Raw genomic sequence first — 14,740 nt, 5'->3', positions numbered from 1 at the left:
AGGCATCCTTTGACACTTGCCTTTTTCCATGTTCATTAGAGCACACTGTAGTCCCAGAAGGAAAGTTAAAGGAATAAAGTATGAAAGTCAAGTATTTTTCCAGGATCACTTTACTAGAAATTTTAGAGCTTCTGTGTGCTTCTAAAAAGGAAGATTATTGCTTTGCACATAAATGGAAAGGTTTTAAAAGTGATTTTCCTTTGAAATGTGACCTCAGAAGGATAACACCGTATTACATTCCAAAGGAACTTCAGAATCTGTTCTGTTGGCTTGAGTGACATTGCCAAGTTTCTTTTCCACTCGAGTTTGCAACATTAAGAAAGCTAAAGTAAAAAACCAGGCAGCCTTACAAGGCATGAAAAGAACTTCTAACTAATTTCTAGGTGCAGTGCAAACACTGCAATCTACCTCCAGGCTTAGAGAAGATGTTTCTAATTGTCATGGAGATGGATGTCCCAGCACAGCAGTATTGGTTCTTCCACACAGTTTGGGGTTGCTGCCTGGGTCATGGGAGCCTCTGTGCCACAGGAGTGCCTATTGAGGTAAAATTCAATCAGCACAAATCTCAGTGTTAATCACCCATGAAGATTTCAGACTGAAGCAGATTTACTGACTCGTCTCACCTTTGAATGTTATCCTGGAAAAAGCAAGCAGGGAAAGCATGTAAGAGAACTGCACTCCGAAATAAAAGGGTATGAAAGGTATTCAACTCCAAATTAATTGGATTGTTGTTCTACCATAAGAATATTGTCAGACAGCTTCATTTAACACCAATAAAAAACTTTCTCAAATGCCTACTGTGGGATGTAAAAATGAAGCCAATACACTCAGCAGTTGTGATTTTTTGCTTGCATCACTATGAGGCATTCTTATGGCAATGCCCACAGAAAAGCTCTGAAGCTCACATCCCCATACTGTGTGTTTCCAATGAAAAAATCAAGTTGTATCAAACACTTTAAAGTCTTGAATTAACCCTGAAATACTTTTAACAGTGCAAGCTGAGATATCAGATCAATACAGAACTGAGGGGAGAATTTTGACTGAGCTTTTAGAGTGACACTCACAGACTTCATCCTTGTGAGAACTCCCTCAGCACAAACAATCCCACACGCTGAAGCAAAAGGGAGCTTACAGGTGTCAAAGGGGAGAGTTTCGGTTATTCCCTCCAGGTTTCCGGTTCACCTAATTTGCCACATTTTTTGATGTTTCCAGAACAGATAACTGGGATTCCTGCCTCGAGGGATAAGGGAATGCCATTTTCCCATCCTTTACGAGCCAGTGCAGGTGCACCAGACAGGAGCTGTAGCAACGTGCAAAGGGTAATTAAAGAAAACGCCTGAAACGATCTAGAAGTTGTACAAACCACTACTCAGAGGTGATTCTCACAGCTATTTTCAGATTATGCATTATTACATACTTACAGCCACCAGCAAAACCTAGCAGGTATTATTACTCTGCATCACCCCAAATCAAGACTGCTTTTCCTACCCCTCTCAGAAAAGATTAGAGTAAGCAATTTGCAGTAGCCTTTAGTACCATTCCCAAGCCTGTATTCAGTTCACAAGATCTTCCTCAGCCAGAAGGTGGGACAAAATTCTTCTCACTGTACAAATTAGTTCCCATATCCTAACATTCTTTCTTGACCCTAAGTCTTGAAATACATTCTTTTCCCCATTTCTTTTGTTTCGTTGTCACAACTTTGTAAAAGAAATGTTAGATGTATTTCCACTTGAAGCGTTAATTTTTGAGGCTTGCATAATTTTCCTAAGATCTCACTTGCCGTGGCCCCTCAATGCTCATCAGTTATGGAGCCTGGGAGGAAGAAGAGGACCTAAAATCCTGTAGAAGTGAAATGAGGGTATTCATGCAAAGGGTGAGAATGAGTACGCCGTGTGTTCCTCAGCCCCAAGTAGTTATTACCAGACCATCCACCCAAGCAATGCAACAATGGAGCTCTGTTAAAAATGTGTGGTGACCCACTGACTGAATACAGGAGTCAAGAAACATCTGCTCTACTCCTATTTTGAAATGAAAGATAATGTGACAATAAAAGCAATATGATTTAATGTCTGAGCTCAGTCAAACCTCGCCATATTGCTGCACTGCCTTTCCCCTCCGTCCCCCAGTGAGGCCACATAAGTGAATCCACAGAGCAAAGACAGATGTACAAGTACTTGAGAAATGCAGAAATACAAGCCCAATATCCTGAACAGTACTGGAATTTTAGGCATCGATTGCCATCCACAGAAACACTATAGATCCATAAATCTGACCTCTCCTCTCTGTGCTGGCCCTGCACAGTGCTCAGGTAACGCCAAGCGGGAAGAGGAGCTGCCCAAGTGAACGGCCTCTTCCAGGGCCTTTTTATTGATGGCAGCACAAGAGAGTTCTGTGTGATAGGGCAACCTCACCTGATCGATAAAGCAGAGATGGAGGAACAGAGAACTTCATAATCGCAGTGAGAGCTGAAAAAACAGATCCCCTACAGCTAGTGCTGCATGCAGAATTCAAGGCCCTTACCATCCACAGGAAATTCAGAAATAAATCCTGTTTGAACCTTGGCCATACTGGTGAATAAACTGATTTCTTTTGCCGTTGTTGTTCTGTTGAACTTCATGTGAACTTATTAAATGCTGGACTATACTGAGTTATTACATTTACACTGTTAATAGGTTCTATTAATGTCCGAGTTCATCTTCAGGTCACGGGTCATTAGCTGAGGCATGGTTTGCATTGTGGCCTATTTTTCATGAAAGGCTTATTAAGAGAGACAGAGACTATCAATGTTAATGGCATTTACTTTTCAAGAATCTAATGAGGTCATTAGTTTCCATGTTTAATTGAAGTGCCAAATGCAAGCGTAGAAGATAAAAATGCAGTTGACCTCATCTTTATTTCAGCTCTACAGGAATATGTTACGCTATTCCTCTCCCCTGCCTATTTTTGGCCGTGTATGTTCTTGCAGGAAATGAAGGAGGCATTCCTGTGCTCACCACAGATACGAGACCCAGCCTCAGAGCACCTCTGCAACAGCCAAATGTGTGTTTCACACTAAGCGCCTGTTCCTCTTCGCTCAGATGACACTGGAAGCTTCCAGTGCCTGAAACCAGATGGTTTCAATAGATTATGGAATTCTGGTTATTCCTGCAGACCAATATCATACTTGTTCTGAGCACAGGGGATCCGAAATTACTGAAGCCTTGAAGGTGCACTTCACTTTTTCTGTGTAAAAGGGAATTGCCTGAATCTTGGACAGGAGGTACAAACCTTATTTTCCAAGTATATTAAATTTGTCTTGACTAAAAACTTGTAAACTGCTCCAAGGATTAGCTGCATGCCCCAACCACCTGTCTTCATGAGCAGCACTACCTAAAGACAAGTGCAATGTTTTACTGCTCACCTCACTCCCAGCTCACTTTCATCTCACAGTGAGGTATTGTTGTATACACAGTTCCTTTCTCTCCCCCTGGGCAAGAGAAAATCTATGAACTTTAAAATGTTTTTATTATACATCAGGCTTTGTTACTCCAGTACTTCTCACTCTAAAGCCAGCTCTGATATGGTCTCACATCAACATAACGTGGCTGTGCAGCACTGAGTACACACAGCCCTAGGATATGACACCAAACAAAGTGATTTAGATCCAAGAGATATGCTAGGTAGGATTTTTGTGTGTGAATTCCTAGCTGAAGAGAACTTTCTCAAAATCCAGCAGGTATCCACAGACTTTGGATGAAATGACAATGAGAATATGCATATTTCTGCATGCACCTAATGAAATCTAAATATAGGCACTGAACTACATGCAGATTCTGTCACGCACCCAAAACATTTAATAATGCAGACTGATGCCTCCAGGGTAAGGGAGAATGCACATAAGATTTAGTTTCCTGCTTCACAGATATTCTCAACTCTAGATATTTGTTCCAGAAGGATACTAATCATAGGAAATGACCTAAAGCACATGAATGTTTACAATTATACATACTAACTGGAAAAAAAAAGAACCAAATGTCACTTCCCAAGCAGTTTTACATATATTTTACAAAGTCTGAAAATGCAGTGAGGCTTCTTTCCCCCTGAATGGTTCTGAAAGACACCCACATAAACTGAAACCATCACAGGCTACGAGAGACTGTTGGCTTTGCTGAAAAGAATGAATGATGTACCTGTGTAAAAAATGTCCTGCTATGGTTTTTAAGACTGAAACTAGGCATAAAGTGTTTAAAAAAAATAACCAACTTTCCTACAAACACCATTTTGATCTCAGACAAGATATTAATTTGGCTGATGAGTTATTACTTCCAAATCCAGGTCTAGGCTAACTCAAAATTAGAAAATGACACAGGCCAATGGCAAAAAGCAAAACACGACAGAGAACTGCTCAATAAAACACACCATAAAGCAAAAGCCTTCTAGAAAAGCCAGAAGATGCATTAAATAAGGTGGAATGACCAAGAAGCAAATTAGGCAAGACCCAATTTAACTTATAAACTTAAACCTTTGTGAGTCCATTAATCTCTTTTTGCTCAACGCGCACCTCGGTCTCCAGACACAAACACTGGGCAACCCTTCACAACCTGGGCAACAAACAAGGGAATGAGGCCGGACAAAGAGCTGTTGCACAACCTCGTGTTTGGAAAGTCACACCAAATATCATCCCCAGCAGCACCAGCAGGAAGCCAAGAGGAAGAGCAGCTCGCCTGATTTCTTAGAATGAGACAAGAAAGGCGCCAATTTGGACATCCACCCTGCACATCTGAAACAGCTCACAGCATTTCCACATTCCCCCAGGATGCTGTAATTCAGGGTGCTTGTGCCACACAACCTTGGAGATCTGAATAAGCAACAGCTTGCAGTAAATTCAAAACAAATTAATTTCCAAGAATTAGATGCTTTCCCACAGATCGGAGCAAAAGGCTTCCAAGAGTTCTTAGCATCCCATAATGCGTGGCTGAAAAGTTGGTCACTAACTGCCAAAAGGATCACACAGTAAAAGAGGGGGAAAAAAAAAAAAATCCTTACATTTAAACATGAATAAAAAGGAAAATAATATATTTCGTGCTTGTTTACAAAATCAAAATCAGATGTACTATTTGCTTGAATGACCTTTTCATAGCTAAATGATTTTGTATAGATATGCACATACATATGTATTTATAAAGATTTGTAGTGACATTAACCATAGGTGTACTATTTATGGGACTTATTTATTTTACACTATATACACTATATACATTATATATGCAATAATACAGGGATGGACAACTAAAATGTACACAGGGATATTCAGATTTACTGGTCAGTTCTACAAAGCCATAAAAACAGGACTGTCTGAAAAATGTACTTACATCATTAATGAGTAAGAAAACAGTTTATTTCATTACCACTGTGATTCTGGCATGGGATTCCTAAAGGACAGTAAAACCCATATAATTTTTTTTTCATGTCAATGCCTAAAAGAAAGGAACAACTTTGGCTCAGCTTGCAGCATGTAGAGGAATCAGCAATTCAACACCTCCTTTAGGGGCTGAGCAGTCCTGGAAAGGCAGCAGGCAACAAAGGCACCTTACAAGGAAGCACCTGAGATAATTACTCCTAAACATCCTCAGGGATTTTTCAAACCTCATTATCTGATTTAGATGGTTTAGACCCTTTAAAATAAGAAAATAATATATGTAAAGGGAGCACATTATCAGATTAAAGGTTTGGTTTTGGTCTGGTTGGTTTTTTTTTCAAAAGACCATTTTTGTTGGTATTACAAGTTTCTGTTTACTTTTTAAATATTGAGGCAGTTGGTTTTGAAATTAAGCCTTAACATTTTAAAAATATTTTTTACATTATGGTTCATATGGCAAAAACCATGAGAATGAAACCCTTGCATGTTACATATTAAAAGTCCTAATTAAATACCCCAATACAATTTCACCATCTTTGCTGCCTATGCTCCAAGATAAACCCAACTTTTAAATTCTCCTAGAAACCACAGCTTACTCTAGGACGGAGTGAGTCGCAGCCTGGGGATGGTACCGGTAGAGCAGGAGGCAGTGGTTCACACGAAACACTTCACCACCCTTCTGGAGGTGTTCATAAAAAAACAACAGATCTTCTGGGACACCCTGGAACAGAAAACAAGTTATTCCATCAGTATTCAGTTACGTCTGAAGTGATTTTACTTTTCTGCCAAATTAATATGGTTTAATAGAATTGTTATTCACAAATGCAACTTTTCTGTTGCCCAAGGAGGTTGTGGATTCCTCATCCCTGGAAGGGTCCAAGGCCAGGTTGGATGGGGCTTGGATAAACCTGGTTTAATAGAAGGTGTCCTGAAGGTGAAACAGGAAGATCTTTAAGTTCCCTTCCAACCCAAGTCCATCTCTGACTCTATAATATTATTTGTGTATGTCCCAATGAACTTATCTAATGGGTCATGAAATAAATGCAGCTAATGCTACTGAATGACCAGTGCTACTTAAAAATGAAGTGCAGCTGACTGCAAGGACAGAGATAGAAAAATCAACATCATCTCATTTTGACAGGGATCTCAAGCTTGGTGCAGGTGAATCCAAAAGGAAAAGAAACCCAGCTGCTAAACAGCCTGTGCAGCCTAAAGTTCCATGTAACCAAACGGCTCATACTGAAAAGGATCAGGGACTTCAGAAGAGGTTTGTTTCTGCTTTACTGGAATTCTCCTTCTTTCTCTGCTTGTCATATAAATACTGGTCTCTGCTTAGGAAAGGTGACTCGGGCCCCATAACAACAGACCTTAATAAAAACTGCAATAAAGGCAACCTCAGAATGAGGCAACATCTGAAAACAGAATTTTATTGTCTTGAAACTTCCTTCCATGGTACATTCATCCTAATGGGATTGCATCCAGTGCTGCTGAAAACACTACAGGATAAAACCTCCCTCAACTGTGGATCTAGCAGGATCTAGGAAAAATTAGAGATTTCACAATCACTTCAACATTTTCCACTTAAAAATCAGAGAATCTTCACGCAAGAGATACAGTGGCAGAAGAGCAATCACATGGCTCATAGCACCCAATTCTGTTTTGAGGCACATGAAAGCACAAACCCACATTTCAAGCCCTATACAGAAGGTAAAAAAGTAGCATTTATTTGTATTTTGCAAAGCTACAACTTCTTGAAATACTAGAACATCTCATTTTTTCATGTTTAAATACAGATATTTCTTCCCCCCAATACAGTGTTTTAAAGGTCACATGGTTTTACCAGACTAAAAAGCTCCCTTTTATAAAACCAGGTGGGTCAAAGAAAATATTGAAGTGTAGCAACAATAAAAAGCTGAAAGATAACATGACAAAATTGAGAAGGAAAAGAAGGTGAAGAGATTGAAATACATTTCTTTCTGTAGACAACATCACATACATGAATAAACCTCAGCCTCAATTTTAACACAGAAAAATAATAGGAGTAAAAGTTAAAAAAATGATATTGAATTTTTTCCCTATTACTACAGCTTCTGAGTTTCTTCCATAATTAAGAAAATGAGATTCTCTAATTAAAGTGCTGGACTGGCCCTCTAGTTACGAGAGCAATATGGTTCAGTGACTGTTTCTCATACCCACCAGGCTGAGTAGCCAGAGGGGTGTGGAAGAGAAACGAGAAAAAAAAAAAAATCTTTGAACCCTGGAAAACAATTCCAAAACACTCAGCTGAACATATGGATCTTGGGAGAAATCAGAGTCCACTCAGGCTCTGGAGCCTGCAGTTGCAGCCCTGGCTCTGTGATTCATGTGTGACACCGAATTGGGCCAATGCTCCCACACTCTGCAGGGAATGGACTCTGCTCCAGCTGCTCTCTGAGGGCAGCTCATCTGGAGCTATTGGCTGCCTTTGTAGACATTGCTGTGAACTCTGGTTTAAGAGCTGCAATGCAGAAGAAAACTTTTAGACAACCTCATACAATTTATGCTTTATGTGAAGCTACTTTAAAAGCCATAAAAGAAATCTAGGAGAAGCTGGAGCAGCAGCCAGCAACCACAGTCACCACGAACACAAGAAAAACACAAAATCAATTTCTTTCCATCTATCTTGTAGCCCTTTCTATATTTTTTTTCTCATTCTAGGCTTAAAGGGAAATACTGAGCCAGCAGCAAAGTTTAAACCTTTTTCTCTTTTCCGGTCACATACCAGACTGTGTCTCAGGGCACAAGTGCAGCACGTATCAGCTTGCTGCAGGAGTCAGATTTTAATTCAGATCTATGATTACATCACAGACATCTCAGCAATTCCTTTTCTTTTGGATAAGCATTTACGTTATTCAAGACAACCATTAATATGTATATTTAAGAAGAGTTACTGCAGAAGGAAATGGATCTTTCAAAACACTGTTTGGTTCCAAGTGCTCTTTTGCTTTCCTGTAACTGGCAGAAATACTCTGGAAGAAAGTGCACTCAGCCCTAGGAAGGAGCAGGTGCCTTGTACTGCTCAGCAGTGGCCTCTCACATTACAAAGGAGCAGCACTGCCATGCATTTTTCAGAGGAGGAAAGATGTTGACTGCGTTATGGATCCTGCAGGGATGGGACTTCCTACGGCTCTTGAGCGTGTAAGTTTGCTGCAATACAAGAGTTCCTTCCCAGTTGAGATCTATTATTGGATCCAGATGGCATTTGAAACACCAGGAATCTTTGTGAAACAACACAACTTTGAAAGAAAAAGCTGTTTAACCACTAAAGGGATATTTTAATGTATTTTTTTGAAAATTAATATCCATAGCTAAAAGTATCAGTTACCCAGCATTTCAGCAATAGGCTACCACATCAATAGCTTTCAGCAATAATAAATACAATTAAATTGCACAGTTTACATGTTACTGGACTACATGCAGAATTTTCCACATCACAGGCAAAACCCAACACCACATCCTCTGCTGCACTAAGGGATAAACTGATTACAGCTCCCAGAATAAAGCACAGCCTGCCCCTCCTCTGCTCTAAGCAGCCAAATGCAAAACCATCGTTCAGTTCAGCACATTCCTACTGAACAGGGGAAGGGTTTCTGTTGACCCAGTATTTGGGGCAGGTACTGCTTGCTGTGCTGAGGGTTGTACTGATGAGAGGACTGGTTTTTTATACACCATGGGGTGTCAAGCAGAATCCTAACTTGAGTTAAAGTAACTCCTTCTTCAGGGGCCAAACACAAAAATCTATGATCCTTGTCTTGCCATCCTCTCATCGCTCGCTGTTCTCACTCCTGGCAGCAAACTGTGCTCCAACTGCAGCAACCTCAACATTTTTCAAGGGGGTTCAAGCATCTCACAACAAGCAATTCTGGCTACAGTTCTTGCACCTCCACCATCAGTAAAGATGAGGAGCATCAGTAGGGACGACCAGCAATTTTTGGAGGAGTTTGAATGCAAGTGATGCCCTGTGTGATGCTGTAACCATTAACACCTGGTGAGATCATGCTGTAGCCCTGGGATGACCAACAGCACCTCAGGCTGACAGCAGTCCTTCCCTTTGGTCACTTGGACAGAAACCACCATGGGGCTGTAGAGGCACAAACACAATATAAAATCTGCCTTTTACTGCTAAATCAAATAGACAAGAGTGATTCTGCCACAGAACCAATCTGTCCCAACTTCCTCAGCCATCTCTATTCAGCCTTGTCTCAGTCACCTTTGACTCCCTGCCCTTTCCCAGCTCCCAGGCACTCTGGCAGATCCTTGTGAGCACAACCAGTGGAGATTTAGCCTGTGCAGAGAAATCTGACTGGTGAAAATGGGAGATCTAACATTGTTTCATGTATACATGCAGTTATAAAAAACAGTGATGATGAACAAGAGGAGAAGTACATCAATCCACACGGGAGAAAAGCCTTGAGGTTTGGAAAAGCTTGGCCCCTCCTTTGATCAGGAGAATCAAGCAAAACAGGGCTATGACTTAGTACACATTTTGTAAACCAGTCAGCACCATCGGGGTAACTGTTGGACAGAAAAAACCAAATTGCTTTAATTCATCAGAGGAGCCTAAAATTGGTGCATGGAAAGAATTAAATAGCTATTAACAGTTTTTCTACAGGATTATCCAAGATATTAAGTCTCTCTTTCTGCAGATCTGTCACTTCATTTCTTGGCTCTCATCCAAAGCATGCCTTTCCATCATTTTGCCTTGATTATAGGACCTGGAGCCCATCAGCATTTATTCCATTGTTTGGGAAATAACAGGTTAAAGGAAACTCCAAAAGGTTGTTTTCACCCCAATGTCTTGGCACAGAGAAATGCACTTAAACAAATATGATGGGGAAGTCAAATGGAAGGGAGGTGGTAAATTCTAAATGATATTTAATAACACACCAGCAGAAGATATAATTAGAAGTGTGTTATGGGGTGAATTTTCAAATAGCTTATAAACTGTAATTAACCAGTGGCTCCACCACTTTTTTTCTCCTTTTTAGATCTAATATTGATCTCTGTTCAGCCTTAAATATATCAAGCCAAAAACAAACAAAAAACCCCCAGTAGTGTCTGTGTTGTATCCTGATTTTCTCCAAAGCATCTTGATAAGCTGTTTGACAGTCTGACAATATTTTAATTCACGTGCCAAAAAACCAAATTCCTACTTAGCCTTTTACCTCTCAGGCATCATTACAACCCCTTGCCTTTCTGAAGGGAATGACATTTGTGTGCTCTGGCAGAGAAAGTGGAAAATTGCATCAGTGAGTGCCTAACAGCTACAGAGTTACCTCAGAGCTTTACAGCACGGGCTACAGTCTCCTGTGCTCAAAAGGATATTTTGACACCTCCTCAGTTCGGGTTTTTTGTGACCTTTTATCACAAAAATAGAATGAAACTGAGCTGCAGACACTTTGTTTGGAGGCACAGTTTGTATTCAGAAATGCCAGTGGTTTACAATGCGCTATTCCATCTGGGACTCATTAAGAATCATTTCCCCCTGTTTACACGTCGAGATTAGCTCCGAACTTAAAGGCTGTCACTCCATTTTCAGTTTTCATACACTTAAAAAGGAAGGATAAACACAGGGGTGACAGGAAATTCGGAGCCAAGTTGTGGCAAAATTCTAGAGAAAGAGACAAGTTTGGCATGTAACAGTTGTGATGGGGAGAGTAATTCTGCCTGGAGAGAGCCAAGACTCTGCAATTTTCCACACTTGCATGGAGTGGAGCCTGCAGGTTAGCAATGCTCATTTATACAGCTCTCCTTGCACTCAGCATTTCTGTCACACACATGAAGCAATAACTTTTCTTCACTAATATCAGACACCTCTACCCCTGCACATGACTGGGGAGTTCCCTACTCTTAACAGCTTCAAAATCTGCTTTTCTCATCATACCAGAACACAGACATTTTTTTCCTCAGCACAATTTTTTGTGATGCTTTTGGACACGGTTATTACTTTTTAACAATGGTGCTACTTATTAGGAGACACCAAAAACTCCAGCAGCAAACCCACTGATAGCAATGTCACACACTAAGTGTCAAGTGAGAATTCTGAAGGGTTTAGTGAAGTGCTGCTACATCTTTCTGTAAGGAAGTACTGCACTCTTTATCCAAAATTGCTGGATAACAGGAAGATTATTTTCTTTTAGTTTCCTAAAAAAGGTGAGTCAGAAACATGGTTCATGTGCCTCTTCTTCTAGCAGGGGGTACTATTTGAAATGTTACTTTCTAGGCTTGTGACCACTTCCATTGTATTATCTTAGTCTCAGAACACCACCAAAGCTTGCTAAAGCCTTTTCAGTACTCCTGCTTTAATTATCATTTATCACAGACTGCATAAATAACACCTCTACCATTTTAGTTAATTAATACATAAAACAGGCTCTTAGAGACCATTTATGAAGATACTATTTAGGATTTTGTTTGGACCTAAAAGGAATATGCAGATCTTGATCAGAAAGAACTTCATTAAAAAAAAAAAAAAAAATCTGAAAAAGATCTGTTTCACATAAAGCCTGGATGGCTGGAGAGAGACAAACATATCTACCTGGAATAAAAAAAGGATTACACCATAACATATCAATTTGTATTTTATCACTCCACCCATACTGTTACCATAAACATCAAATCACAATTTCTTCCATGGAAGAATTACCCTCCACTTTTCCTAAGCACTAAAATATGAAGAACAGGTGTTGGGATTTAATTTCAAATGAGAAATGCAGCTCTTTGGCAAGAAACAGTTTAGCAAATGGAGAAGGCCAAAACATGGAGATTTGTTGGCCTGTTCCTGTGTTTACTTCCAGCAATATGACACTTGCAAGTCTCATTAATAAACACTAACTCAAAAATGGAGATGGAAGTGATGAGATTAACACAGATCCTGGGTCAGCTCAGAACAGGGATGAGACCCTTAAGAGTATTCTCAGCTCTGCTGATACACAGAGAAAATCTTTCTTTGCCTCAAAGGAATTCTTTTCAAATGAAAATGAACAAGTTAAAGCAATGCTAAATACTTTGCAACACTAAATGCTGCAAGATTTAAGACTTGATTTTGTGTCCTTTAAACCCACAGAGGACAAAGGTTCGACTTCATTGCTTGTGTCCATTGCTTTGTTCAGATCTGTCCTTGTTTGTAGGGTATTTTTCTGTATCAGCCAGAGGCTGAGCTTGGACATGTTGGACACTTTACAACAGGGACAAACAATATGTTCAACTTATCACTGGTAATTCTTAAAACTAGAAGGACGTATCATGCATTGTGGCTAAAAAATCATCAGGATTAAGGTTGTCAGTGTATTACAGCTGAATAACCAGTGGCATAGTTCCTACACAATTATACAGAGACATCAAAACAGAAAAAAACCCAACTCATAAAAACAAAACAAAGAGAAAAAAAAAACCCAAAATGAAAAGCAAAAAAGCACAGAACAATAGTCTATTTAACTTAACCTCTTGAACTTTATTGTTAGGCTTGCTGTTCCATTGTTGATGCTGCTTTAATTTGCTTGCTTTCTTTTTGGAGCTTACTAACAACACTCAAGAAGTTGAGTCAAACATCCTTCAGAGAGTGAAAATACAATGATAAGAAATAATAATAAAAAAGAAATAAAGAGCATTTGTAGCAAATGTAGATTGTATTGGGAGCCAGGCACCATTCCCAGCTCTTCCACTCACCCACCATGTAATTAAGGGTAAATCCTTTCACTGCTCTAAACAATTCAGTTCTCTGCCTGCTGTCTCCTTATAATTTTTTGGCAGCCCAAAGAATAATATTTGTAAATCCTCATACATACACACGCATGTGTATGTCTGTGTGTATATATATACACTGCATGGCACGGAGAGGCTTCATTTAGAAGCTATAAAAATAATAAACATCATCATCATCATGTGTTGTAGTTTAAATAATAAAATAGGAAATAGCCTTAGAAGATTTTTTTAGAGTGCTAATAAATGAAAGCTTTCAAAAAAAAATTTATAACCACCCACTTTAGCCCTAAAATCTCACCAAAACCACTGGAAGCAAAACCCCTCAGAACCAAACCACACAAAATGGATCCAAATGTGTCTAAATTAGATCTATTTGTCAACATATTTTAACTACCACAATAAATACTACTAACACACATGCATGGATTTTATTCCATAAACATGCTGATGAGCTTACAGCAATCAAATTGAACTCATACAGGAAATTCATAGAGACAAAGAACATCTAACTGTCAGGGAAGGAACACTTCTGAGACCACAGGTATTTAATCTGTAACCTCTCAGTCCTGATCCTTGAGGAGAAGCTACTTAAAATCTTCCAGAGACAAAAACTAAGATTGACAAGAGAACACAAGACAAGAGGATAAATGAGTTTTAGTGGTAGTTACGGCTCTTCTTTCTTCATCTCAGGGATATAAATCTCCCCCCTTAGTGAATATACTTTTATCTCTCTGCCATCCTGCACCTTACTTCCCTCCCAATCTCTTTCAGCAACCTACTTCACCTTGCAGGGATAGTTCATAACAAAACTATGGGCTCACTTGTTTTTAGTTTTCTGATCTGCTGCATCTATTTCAGGGACCCCTTCCCCTAGTGTTCCTTAATAACAGGTGCAGGGCTAAACAAAGGGATGCTTCCTGGACTACACATCATCTGCACCACTCACCTTTCCACCCTCATCAAATCTTCCCACGTGAAAAAACCATTCTCGAGAACAGAACCAGGTTGGCATGATCACAGTAGGCCCATGGGAGGTAAACACCTAGGAAAGAGGTAAAAAAAGCCAGTCAGCTAACAGAATATCCAACCCAGCAGCTGGTGAGGAACAAAGCAGACCTTACACGTTCACCTGAAATTATGCCTATGCACAACCTTCAGCAATTTCAAGCACTGAGGAAAGCAAGGGCACTGAGAAAATGTGGCATGTGCTCAGTGTCGAAAGCACACTGTGCCAGAAACTCCCAGGTGCCACAGCCCAAAAGGTGAGTCTGGTTCCTGCTTCATATTCCATGACCTTCTCTTCTATCCCAAGCTGCAACACGTGCAGAGTTCTTAAAACACTTCTCCAGATTTAGAGTATCATACTGGAGTTGGCACTTTATCAATAATGGTGATGTTGATATTGGAGTGAATGAATCGAGAAGAATCGTGGGAAATTCTTAAACTGAACCCTACAATTGTTGAGCATTGATTTTTTTTCCATTTTATATTCCTTATACATATATTAAGCAGGAACTTTCGCTGATCTTTTATTTCTGCCAAAGACACTTAAACCCTAATCAAGCTTGGACAAGTAAAATGCAGTTTGTTTTAAACATT

The 14,740-nt window shown here is 39.7% G+C and overlaps 1 protein-coding gene across 10 annotated transcripts in view; it reads right to left on the bottom strand.

The window, feature by feature from the left end:
- The window catches only part of B3GNTL1 (UDP-GlcNAc:betaGal beta-1,3-N-acetylglucosaminyltransferase-like 1), a 104,938-nt gene that overhangs the window by 20,819 nt on the left and 69,379 nt on the right, over positions 1 to 14,740 (bottom strand). For 9 of the 10 annotated variants that reach the window (XM_017743199.1, XM_008640546.2, XM_017743201.1 and 6 more), the window contains 2 exons: positions 14,088 to 14,183; positions 5,995 to 6,119 (listed from right to left, as the gene is read on the bottom strand). In XM_017743199.1, the coding sequence (XP_017598688.1) occupies positions 5,995 to 6,119; positions 14,088 to 14,183 (221 nt within the window). The remainder of the gene's footprint in view (positions 1 to 5,994; positions 6,120 to 14,087; positions 14,184 to 14,740) is intronic. The other variant, XM_017743203.1, reaches the window with a different exon arrangement.

Source organism: Corvus brachyrhynchos, unplaced genomic scaffold (assembly GCF_000691975.1).
Source record: "Corvus brachyrhynchos isolate BGI_N302 unplaced genomic scaffold, ASM69197v1 scaffold148, whole genome shotgun sequence".
NCBI lineage: Eukaryota > Metazoa > Chordata > Aves > Passeriformes > Corvidae > Corvus > Corvus brachyrhynchos.
The sequence above is the reverse complement of the archived record's forward strand: the minus strand, read 5'-3'. Positions and strand labels throughout refer to the sequence as shown.